Source organism: Mus caroli, unplaced genomic scaffold, assembly GCF_978045245.1.
Source record: "Mus caroli unplaced genomic scaffold, Mus_caroli_1 scaffold_1, whole genome shotgun sequence".
NCBI lineage: Eukaryota > Metazoa > Chordata > Mammalia > Rodentia > Muridae > Mus > Mus caroli.
This window is the reverse complement of record NW_028227256.1, coordinates 61,937,579-61,949,910: the sequence shown is the minus strand read 5'-3', so window position 1 is coordinate 61,949,910 and position 12,332 is coordinate 61,937,579. Positions and strand designations below refer to the sequence as shown.

Sequence of the window (12,332 nt, the reverse complement as noted above, 5' to 3'; positions counted from 1 at the left end):
GACAAACACAGTGAGATTTGTCAATACAAATAGGTCATATATCTGGCCATCAAAAGGAATGAGGTGCTGATATACGCCATGTGCAAAGAAGAGTCACACAGACTAGACAGACCACACATGGGTGCATCCAGATATATGAAGTACCCAAAACTATAGTGGCAGCAAGAACAGTAGTGGCTGCTTAGGGCTGAGGGGATGGTTAACCAGGGTGTGATCTCTAGAGTATAGCGTCTCGTTGTGACTATGAACATAACTGTAAACACACTAAAAACACTGTGTTGTGAACACGGAATGGCATGGCCGAAGCTGCCTCAAAACACCCCCTCCCCCCAATCTAATTCAGAAAGCTTCCGGATCAAGGGTATTATTCTTTCCCTCTGAAAGAACATACAAGGTAAATTGGAATTAGGAAGCTCAAAACACTGTGACTCTTACCAATATCAAATATGCAGGAAGTCTGTGGCTCGGTGTTAGCTTAGCTAATCCACTGCATTATCCCACTGCGTTAGGTGACTAATGACACACAGCTGGTGTCTTCGTGTTTGTTTTTTAACGAAAAAGGAATAAGTATGAGTCATGTCTCATGGAAAACAGTTTTGCTAACTTGAAATCTCATCTTACTTTAGTCTAGAAGAACCGAAAACTGAAGCACAGAAAACGGCATTAAGTTCATAAAGCTTAATGCATTTCAGTTTCCCTTTACCAAAATAAGGAGCGTGGATAGGGTGCATCCTTCCAGCTCAGACCTGACAATGCTCTCTAGGGTTTCTAGGTGAGAAAACATCTGTGGTTCAGTGCAGGCTCAGGAGCCCATAAACCTGGTTTTAGTCTGTCTACCTTGTGACTGTGTGAGCTCCGCCCGACCATGCTAGCAGATAGTAGATGTTCCATAAATGGGCATCACCACGCCTTTGGTTTGCTGTCATTATGCTCAGACCTTATGCTCATCTGCGTGCTGTCTCCAGGGAAGTCCCAGGAGAAAAAGAGTGGAAGGATGAGCTATTTTTCAGAAACTACCTCTAATTCAAGTGAACGGGAATAGTCTATTTCATTTTTTCCACTTTGCCTCAAAACCACAATCTTCCTGCCTCAGCCTCTCAGGTAGACATGTCCTACCTAGAGCTCTCTGTTGTTTAAAGCATCACCTATTACTGCTGTGTCACATGTCCACACACAAATTAATGAACCAATAGGTAGAAAGACACTTCTGCTTGGTCAAATGCTGAGACATTACCAAAAAAAAAAAAAAAAAAAAGATGAAATCAATTGATTTGAACCCATTTGAACATAGTAGAATTTCTGTTATGGTCAAAGACACCGAAGGCTGGCAGAGCCTGAGTAGACTATGTGGGTGATAGGGGCTTGTGGATTCATTTTTGAAGAAAGACCTTGGACCTGCTATGGGAAGAGTATAATTTAATGTATAGATTAGTAAGACCTGCACACCTGAGAAGATGACTTCAGTTTAATCCCACTTTCTCTAGTCACTACAATGTATGCCTTCCTATAACATAAGCAAACATGTAGACACTATGATACCCAAACCTGGAAATATACTATCAGTTGATATATATCAAAGATGTTAATAATATATCTCTGACAAGTATCAAATGTTGGCAGACTGTCCCTCTGATCAGAACTTGAGCTGGGTTCTTCCGATTGCTCAGCTTGGCTTTGACCTTGGACTTCCCTCTATGCTCTTGCACAATCAGATTGAGCAACAAACCTGCTCTGTCAGTTTACTGACTCTCCTCCAGCCGTGACCACCCTGGCCTGCCTTCCTCCTTTATCTTACCAATTAGTTTAGCTGGAAACTCCTTATCCTTGCCATTTCCTCTTAGTAATTCTCCATCTACTGACACTGGACCCCTCCTGCTCATTGGTTACAAACCTCCACTTGTGCATTTTTGTATTAGAGTTCAAGTCTAACTACCTTGCTCATTACAAAACCCACACATAGTTATTCTTCTACCTGCTTTTATATCCTCTTTTAAACAAAGTTAGTCTTGCCACCATTAGCAAACACTATAACTAATTTTTCTTTCATAATAATTCATTTTTCAAAATGCTACAACCCGTTTCCACTGGTATTTCTTTTTGCATGTACTTTTTAATTCATTATATCATTTGATTTTAATTAGTTATTCTTACCTTATAAATAGGGAAACTGAGGATTGGGAGATTAAGTGATTTTTCCAAGGATTAAAAGAAGCATTACCAGCAATTGCTAAATATGTATGGATGTGTGCATCCATGGGTCCCCTACACATATTCTCCATGGATAGTGACTCTTCAGAAGTTCCTCTGGGTTGAAAAAGAGTTTTAAAGGAAGTAATGTGAAATAAAGACTAAGACAGGAGGAAAGGTCCTGCTAGGTGGTGGTGTTTGCAAGATTAGATCTTCTAAGTCAATGATCATCCAAGCCCTGACAGCATCATTTGCACCCAGGCCTCTGGTGCTCCCACTTTAGAAATTGTGAGCATAGGCTACTGATTCCAGGCCCAGACATTGTCATAATTCTTCATTTATCTAAAGAGCCCAACTCTCGTCACTGAAACAGCATTTTATTTCTAGGTATCTTATTTGACCTTCAACATGTCATAATACAGTTGTTTGCTTCAGCAAGCCTTTGGGACTGCCATTGCTTGGTCAAGATGTTGGAACAAATTCTACAGTACAACATGGTGTAAGCTAAGGAATATGCAGGATACAGAAATATAACTACCCCATACCTTTTCATCTGTGACCAATTACTTGGTAGAAACACCTCAGAGAAGCAAAGATTCATTTGGCTCTCAATTTCAGAAGATTATATTCCAACATGGTGAATAAGGCGTGCTGGCCAGAGAGAATAGGCCATGGCTGCTGATTGTATATGGTAGCCCTCCAGGAGACAGATAAATGGGAACAGAAAGAGAAAGAGATAATAAAATACACCCCCCAACTGACACATTTTTTTTCAATTAGGTCCCATTTGCTAAAGGTTCCACAGCCTAATATACAAAGCACCATATGAGGACAAAGTTCTCAAAACATGAGGCTGTGGAGAATATGTCACAATCAATATGTTCACACAAAGAGTGATAACAGGACCAGGGTATAAACTCCTGCTTATTAATACCTACTATCAATGTCCCTTTTTATTAGGGTGGCATGAGTCACCACACAAGCTGTCTGGACCAGGAATGTCAGCTGTGACAGGAGTTATCTAGAGACACTCTGTCCCCTGAGAACTTTGGAGCAGCCTGAATCCTTGGTGCCCACAGGATATTAGATTCCCTCACTCCTGCCAGGAAAACAAACCTTCAATCACATATGAAACGGAGAGGCAACAGCCACTTCTTACAGAGCATGGTTACTACGGGAAATCCTACTTCTTTCATTATAATGGGTATCCTTGTGCCTATTCCAAGACAGGCTCTTTGAGTTGTATGCTCTAAGCACCGAACAAATTTAAGAGATGCTCTAATGCCACAGAAATGGAAACGAGGGAGCACATTATCTTCCTACCCCAGACCACAGATGTTCTGGACCTGTTCTGAGATGCTCGTCTGCAAGGGAGAGGGCACACCCTGGTGCTCTAAAGGAAACAAGCATCTATTATTAGGAGAAGGCAAATGGCAAATCCAGCCCTTCCCAGGAGTTACAGTTGACACTGAGACATGTGTAAGACTCAGGACCTATTATACCTGACTCCAGTCTAAACTTCTGTTCCTTTGTCTAACTTATTTTTCTTTTTTGGAATTTCATAACACATTTACTCATTTTTGTGTAAGTATTTATACTTGTGGATAGGTCAGAGAACAACTTTAGGGGGCTAGTCCTCTCCTCCCATCACATGGGTCGCAGGAATCTAACTCAGATTTTCAGGCCTGATGGCAAGAAGAGCCTTTGCCCACGGAGCTGTCTTGGTGGCCCCTGATTTATGGTTCTTTCCCAAGATTATTGACCTCTCTGTGCATCAGAACTGAATCATTTTGTCAGGCATGGTGGTGCAGGCCTGTAGTCCCAGCACCAGGAAGCTGAGACTTGAGAAATACAAACTTGAGGCCAGTCTGGGTTACATAGTAAAATCCTGTCTCAAAAGTTAGGGTGTATTATGGAAGAAACATGGAGGTACAGGTGAGGTTTCATCAAAACCAAGGGTGTATAAAAATATACAAAAACCTACTACTTTATAAACTAACTTAAAAAAAACAATTTAAGGTTTGTTTTTATTTTAATTATATGGGGAGGGGGATGGGGAGTGTGGTATGCATATGAGTCAGAGGAGGAGCCAAAGGTAGCTGAAAGCATCTGGACACAGAGCCTGGGTCTTCTGTAAGAATATGTGCTTTTAATTACAAAGTTGTTTCTCCAATTCCTGCCACCCACCAAATATAAAGGAGTGCTCTAAATGGTTGAAGGATGCTCCTCCAAGAAGCAAAAGGTTTTAAATGGAAATCCCATTGCCAGACGCAGGCTACTTCCTTATGAGCTTTACCAGGGAGATCCCAAAATGTTAGAGACTCTTTCCCCTGCTTTTGGTTGTCTGCTAAAACTAGATGATGAGACTGCATTGCTGAAGACACTTAATACTTTGACTCAAGGACATAGAGAAACCAAGTTGGAACTGAGCTAAAGGCCTTTTCTTTGCTAGCTAGTGTTCATTGTGGCAAAGGTGGTATGCAGGAGAAAAACTATCAATGGTCTTTCCCAGCTGTGGACTCTGAATGCTACAAAACCAATGTGCCAGACATGACCACTTTGGGCATACTCAACTGCTTCCTGATTGTATTTCAAACCATCTTCATAGGAGAAAACATATAGCTGCTATTTTAACCCTAACCAAAAGCCTATGGCTGGAGAGGTCACAGGCCCTGGTGGGGAAACTACTACAGTTTTATTAAATGGATGTGTAGTCAAGCTGCCTTCTAAATATTTAAGATTCTGACCATACATTAGTGTGTGGCTTTCGGATGTGGTTAGAGAATCTCTCTCTCTCTCTCTCTCTCTCTCTCTCTCTCTCTCTCTCTCTCTCTCTCTCTCTCTCTCTCCCTCCCCCTCCCCCTCCCCCTCCCCCTCCCCCTCCCCCTCCCCCCTCTCTCTGTTTGGCAGAGGGTGATGGTTAATACAGAGACTCACAACTGGTTAGAGCATTGAAAATAAATGGCTATTAAAGTACTCTGCCTTAAGTGGGACATTGGTAATATTCCCTGCAAAACCTTGCATAAGAAGAGGCAGATGATCACAATGTTTAAGGCCTGGGAGGAGCGTTGGCATGGCCATTGGAATCATGGACACATAGCTATGTAGCTACCATCACAAGAAGCATACACTTGTACACACAAACGTGCATGTGCACACACACACACACACACACACAGAGTCAAACAGCAAAAATGAATGAAGGAGAAGGAGGAGGGCCCAGTTTGGAAGAAAGGAGTCACATGAATGGAAGGGGGCTAAGAAAGTGTAATGAGGATGGATTTGATCGCAATAGCTTATATGCATTCATGAAATTGTTAAAAAGGAAAGCATAGTCTGGGATCTTAAATTGTCATAGATTGAAAATGAAATGTTCTCCCTTCCCTCCAGCCTCATGCATTGAATCTTGGCCCTCACCTGATGATCCTGTTGAAGAAGGATTGGAAACCATGAGAGGTAAAGTCTAGACTGGGGAAAGGGTCAAGTCAGGGAGTTAGGAGGGTCTTTGAAGGTTATGCTTGGTCGTGACCCGCTTCTCTGCTTCCTGTCTGCCATGATGTGAAGGACCTCCTTCTCCACGCACACCCATGGATGCTCTGATGTCTCAAGCCTAGAAACAACAGAGCCAAGGACTATGGAACCTCAAAACCAAGGATTAAAAGTGAGCCTTTCTCCCCTCCTTTGTGTCAGATCGTGGTACAATACAACGCCTGTCTAGTATATGCTTCTCTTAAACATCAGACTGTAAATAAGAACATTAGTGCTCACTCACTGAGGTTTCCTTACCATCCTCAAACACTGGGTGACATTAAATATATTGAGTTTTATATATAAAATAAAGTTATGGGGGCTGGAGAAAAGGCTCGGCAGTTAAGAGCACTGACTGCTCTTCCAGAGGTCCTGAGTTCAATTCTCAGCAACCACATGGTGGCTCACAATCATCTGTAATGGGATCCGATGCCCTCTTCTGATGTGTCTGAAGACAGCTGCAGTGTACTCATATACATTAAATAAATGAATAAATAAATATTAAATAAAATAAAGTTGTGACATTCCTCCTTTTTTATTTCACGTTTCTCCTTTTAAGGGTTAGAAATCTTAGCACATAAAAGCAACACAGTATTTTTCAGTGAGTTTTCCCAGGTGAATCTGAGTACTGGATAAGCTTCGATCAGGATATGGTTAAGAGTCCAGCATGATCATTAGTTTTTCTTCACTGAAATAATGTTTCATTAAAAGGCTAATGTTAGCTGGTGTTACCATTCACTTTATTTAAAAGAAGACTCAGGATAGAAGACAGGTGTGCTGCATAGTATAAATATTACAATCATAATTACTATAATAATAGGAAATGGGCTTTCCATGCCTTGATGCCTGGAAGCTAGACACCACTGTATTACCTGTGATTATCTTAGCTAGTGGGATTAAGATAAGTGCTTCTTTTCTTCTTGGAGTGAGCATTGTGCTACACTGTTCACACCATCACTCAGGACCAAGGTACTCCTTTCCATAGACACTGGAAGCTCAAAGTTCAATGCGATGAGCTCCCCGGACTTTCTTGGAGCAACCTACATAGATTTACTGAGCATTAAAAGTGCACAAAGTCCCAGCCCCTTATTCAGTTCAGGATGTCTCTAGAGTGGGAAGTCACCACCATTTTATTTTCTCCCAGTTCTAACTGCATGCAGGAGGCCCTGTGGTCAGCTGACTAGAGGAAAAGAGATGGGTGGGCTCAGTTCACCAATGGCGTGGCTTGATATACAGGTTCAAGCCAAAAGAAGTGTTATTGCATGATGGGACCTGTGGTGGTTTGAATATGCTTGGCCCAGGGAGTGGCACTATTAGGAGGTATGGCTTTGTTGGAGTAGATGTGGCCTTGTGGAAGGAAGTGTGTCACTGTGGAGGTAGGATTTGAGACCCTCCTCCTAGCCACATGGATGCCAGTGTCTTAGGGTTTTACTGCTGTGAACAGACACCATAACCAAGGCTACTCTTATAATAACAACATTTAATTGGGACTGGCTTACACATTCAAAGGTTCAGTCCATTATCATCAAGGTGGGAGCATGGCAGTGTCTAGGCAGGCATGGTGCTGGAGGAGCTGAGAGTTCTACATCTTCATCTGAAGGCTGATGGGAGAAGATTGGCATCCTCAGGCAACTAAGAGGAAGCTCTCAAAGCTCACACCCACAGTGACACACTTCCTTCACCAAGGCCACATCTACTCCAACAAGGCTACAAATAAAAACCTCCAAACAATGCCACTCTCTGGGCCAATCATATTTCAACCACCTTAGCCAGTCTTCTCGTATCTGCCTTTGGATCAAGATGTAGAACTTTCGCTCCTCCAGCCCCATGTCTTCCTGGACGCTGCCATCTTCCCATCATGATGATAATATACTGAACCTCTGAACCTATAAGCCAGCCCCAATTAAATGTTGTCTCTACACAGCAATGGAAACCTTAGCACCACCTCACTCAGGTGGTCCCCAAAACAGCAATGAGGGGGTAGTCCTCCCAGTGGGTGACCTTAAAGAAGTGAGCCTTGTCCTGGAGAGGTGGCTCAGTGGTTAGAGGTGATTGTTGTTCTTACAGATGACGTAGGGTTGATTCCCAGCACCCACAGGGCAGCTCACAGCTATCTGTAGCTACAGTCCCAGAGGATTCAAAACCCTCTTCTGACCTCTGTAGGCACCGGGTACACACACATGTAGTATGCACACATACCTGTAGGCAAACACTCATAAAATAATAAAATGAGTAATTATTTAAAATATTTAGTTTTTTTTCTTAAAAACAACAAAAAAACCCTAAAAACAAAAAAACTGACAAAGTAAATAACTTTAAAATATTTTTTTTCTTAAAACAAAACAAAGCTCGCTGGTCATTCATCCACTTTGCGTGGGAAGAAAAGTAGCCTGAGTCCAGGGCTTACACGGAGTCATTGAGCATGGGGAGTCACTTGGCTAGTTGATTCAGGGCCAAGAAAAGGAGAGATTAGGAGCAAGAAGGCTTCGTGTAGAGGTACGTGCATGGAGATACAGAAATGGCTGCACAGTATGAAGATGACTCTGTCACATACTGATGCCTATCATAGCGAATCCACAATGAAAACAAAAAAGCTAAACCATCTAAGCAGGTGACAGACAGATTGGAACAAAGAACTCAAATTATCACGTCCGTGGTGGCTCAGGGAAGGCTGTGCCTAGTGGCTCCTGACAACTCAGCCATTACCATTATCAAGTGTCCAGTCCACCTGAGAGACAGAAGAGTAGAGGGCCTCAGTGCATTTGAGGAAGTCCACCAGTCTCTCGGTGGTAACTTGACTACCTAGATCTTTCCATCCATCCTTGATAGCACCCACATAGATCGCAGATATTTGTTTCCCTCAGAGGTCTTGAACAGTAAACTTCTTAGGTGCTAAATAAATAGTATATGTTTGTGAATAATCACCATATTTCCCCAAACAAAGATATCAAAAAGATGCATTGTTTTACACTTTTGCAAATTCTTAATGTGGGGAAATGACAGTATTCATTTGTTCATTTGTAAAGGAAAGAATAAAATTTTCTTAATATAGCAAATAAACTCAGTATTTTTCTGAAAAACTGTCCTGAGGAAATATCAGTTTAAAGTAGTCTAGGGGACCCCAGGGTTCCCACAATACATGTATGAGGCACACTGTCAAGACACCCTCCCCACTCCTCCACCCCCCACCCCCCAACCCCCACCTTCCACCACCACTCCCCTACTCCCAAATATGGCCTGGATGGTACCCAGTTGCTAGGAAGGTTTCTGTCAGAATCCTTATATTACTTTAGTGATAGCTTCTGAAAACCAAAAACAAAATAAAACAAAACAAAAATAAAAATAAAAAAATGGAAAGAAAAAAATGTGGCATTTGTAGGAGGGACAGACTCTGGGTGAGCATGAGCAGAAGGACGCTTTAGGTTCTCCAAGGAGATTGGAAATGGAGGAAGCCTCTGAATACTCACTTGCTTTCCCTTCCAGTCAGAGCCACAGCATCAAAACCTCTGTTCTAGGTGCAAGGGTGGAGAAAAGACATCACAAAAATAGTTGACGATTCTACTCCCGACCATCGCCCCAACGAACATTATTGATCACAGAATCTTGAATTTGAACTAAGCTTTATGCTTTTCAGAATGTCTCCTCTGGTTACGTCTCTTTGAGCTCTCTTACTCAAGCTTCCTTACTGTTTAAGTTTTCGCTTCTAAAAAGTTTAAACTAGCTGCATATGTATCAGAAGATGGCCTAGTCGTCCATCAGTGGAAAGAGAGGACCATTGGTCATGCAAACTTTATATGCCCCAGTACAGGGGTACGCCAGGGCCAAGAAGTGGGAGTGGGTGGGTAGGGGAGTGGGGGGGAGGGTATGAGGGACTTTTGGGATAGCAATGGAAATGGAAATGAGGAAAATACCTAATAAAAAATTTTTAAAAAAAAGTTTAAACATGCCATCAAAATCCGAAGCACGCACGAAGTTGCTAAATCAGATTCTCCCGGAGAAGTCAATTGAGCCGAGTAAGCTATAAAATAAACGCACAGAATCAGAGCTTCGCTCATTCTTTTGCAAAACAAGAGCAAAGACTTTTCTCATTGATGGCAACAACACAACAGCTTTAGTGAATTAGAGCAACCCGAACCTACCAGAAAGAATGAGAGTAAACCATTCAGCCAACCCCAATGAGCAGAGGGAGGGAGAGAGCTCTCCGAGCTTGCAAATCCCCTTACTCACCGAAATGGGCCCTTTTGTGTGATTTCCTGTGGAGGCAGCAGTCATGACGGCTATATATACCAGGGGAGCTCCGCTAGAGTCTCACAGCTCCCAGGGCATCTCTTACTCTCAGCGAGATGGGAAAGGTAAGTCCTGGAACCCTGACCTTTGCCCGCAAGCAGCATCCTTGCTGGCAGAAATCACTTATTTGTCTGGTCCCTTTCTGTGCTTACAGATCACCTTCTTTGAGGACCGCAGCTTCCAGGGCCGCTGCTATGAGTGCAGCAGCGACTGCCCCAACCTGCAGACCTACTTCAGCCGCTGCAATTCTGTCCGCGTGGACAGTGGCTGCTGGATGCTCTATGAGCGCCCTAACTACCAGGGCCACCAGTACTTCCTGAGACGTGGAGAGTACCCTGACTACCAGCAGTGGATGGGTTTCAGCGACTCCATCCGCTCCTGCCGCCTCATCCCCCAAGTGAGTTTGGCTGTCTTTATTATTGGTCTCTGGGAACACAAATTATCCTAAAAGATCATCTTAAAGCAAGTCATTTCAACTAGAGCAAAGAGTGCGTGTGGTACCTAGTCCGTGTATCCACTAGGATACCTGAGAGAGGAATCTCAGTTCTCAGGAACGTGGTGGTGAATTTTTAGAAAACTCAAATCCCCATTTTCACATTTTATATGCTATCGAGAAGTCAAACGCCAGCACCAGAGAGAAATTTTAAAACAGTAAGATATGGAAGACAATACATTTATTATCTGTTTAACATATAAATCCCCTCCATATGTAGTCCTTAGTTCATTCCAAACCACTTCAAGTCAGAAATTCAGTTTCTTAATCTAAAAATGCAATGGGCTACTGTGCAGGTGTTATAAAATGCATTGGGTGGGTAGGATGCACTGAAGAGATAGTGGCAAGAATTCAAGGCCAGCCTAAGCCACCCGCTTTGTAGAAAATCATACCACCTTGAATGCCCTGATCTCATCTAAAAACATGTAGGCTTGCTTGGCCTTGCAATTCTTTCTACTCGATTTTCCCCCCATCTTCTGCTTTTTATTCATATGTAGTGGGCAGTACCTATTGGCTCACTTGGAGGAATACCCCAGCAAAAAGGCTAAAACCAAAGTTCAAGATTCATGCTTTCTGGAGCACGACCATAATAGCATCCTAGGCAGGTGGAGTGTGGGAGCGGTGAGACAAGATGAAGTGTAACCCTCACAGGGAAAGGTCAGTGGGCATGCAGGAAGCCAGGCAAAGGGGCTGATTTCGACTGAAACCGGGGCTTAGAAAGAGAAACCAGGGACACGCAGCACCTTATATATCACAGGGGCTCAGTCTTCCGCTCTAGAGATACGTGGACCAATGCACACGTTTTGCAGAGAATCGCTGAAGGTCGATACCTTTCCAACACGGGCGACATATCAGAATGGTACCCTTCTGGTAACTTTCTGACTTCCTCTCCTGCAAAGGCTGTCCAAACAAGCCAGAGACTATGGGCTGGTAGCTAGGCACGGAGAAGCCTGGGTGCTATTCCTTGAATTGGCCATTGGCACCCTAAGATTCTTCAGGTGACACCCGAGGCTTTAGGAGTGGAGACTTCTGAGCTCTGTACGGAGCTTGTTCTGAATGCAAACTTGGACTTGGGATTTACAGGCTGGAGGTACTGAGACAGGAAACTTGGCTTCTACTTGTGTTCAGTTGCTTTTCTTCTTCTGTCTGCCCCCTTCCCCAATCTCCTCCCCCTCAGCACTCTGGCACTTACAGAATGAGGATCTACGAAAAAGATGACTTCAGAGGACAAATGTCAGAGATCACAGACGACTGTCTCTCTCTTCAGGATCGCTTCCACTTCAGTGAAATCCACTCCCTCAATGTGATGGAGGGCTGCTGGGTTCTCTATGAGATGCCTAGCTACAGGGGACGGCAGTACCTGCTAAGGCCGGGGGAGTACAGGAGATATCTTGACTGGGGGGCTGCAAATGCCAAAGTTGGTTCTTTTAGGCGAGTCATGGATTTTTACTGAGGCATTTTGAGACTCTACTTTCCTCCTCTAGAGCCTAATAAAGTATGTAGCTTATGATTCTGGCACTCCAAGAGTCCTGCCTTTCTTTTAATCTCTTAAGCATTCTTAAGCAAATATGTCACTAAACCTAACATGATAATCAAGATGGGAAGAAACCTCCTATACGGGGAAATAGCATTCTGGGTAAAAACACATTCTCTAATGACTAAATATGTAAGATTACAGAAAAGTGGGCTGGAGAGATGGCTCAGCAGTTAAGAGCACTGACTGCTCTTCCGAAGGTTCTGAGTTCAAATCCCAGCAACCACATGGTGGCTTACAACCATCCTTAATGACATCTGACTCCCTCTCCCAGTGTGTCTGAAGACAGCTACAGTGTACTTA

At 43.3% G+C, this 12,332-nt stretch overlaps 1 protein-coding gene across 1 annotated transcript; it reads left to right on the top strand.

The window, feature by feature from the left end:
- Positions 1-10,058: 10,058 nt before the first annotated feature.
- LOC110297485 (gamma-crystallin B) lies at positions 10,059-11,948 on the top strand. Its single transcript, XM_021166270.2, has 3 exons — positions 10,059-10,067; positions 10,157-10,399; positions 11,673-11,948. Exons 1-3 carry the CDS (start codon positions 10,059-10,061, stop codon positions 11,946-11,948), a joined length of 528 nt encoding a protein of 175 aa, XP_021021929.1.
- The last annotated feature ends 384 nt before the right edge of the window (positions 11,949-12,332 follow it).

What these genes read in the sequence shown, in the direction of transcription:
- LOC110297485 (XM_021166270.2), top strand. An exon ending in CCTGCCGCCTCATCCCCCAA is followed by an intron (nt 10,400 to 11,672) that starts GTGAGTTTGGCT and finishes CCTCCCCCTCAG; the next exon opens with CACTCTGGCACTTACAGAAT.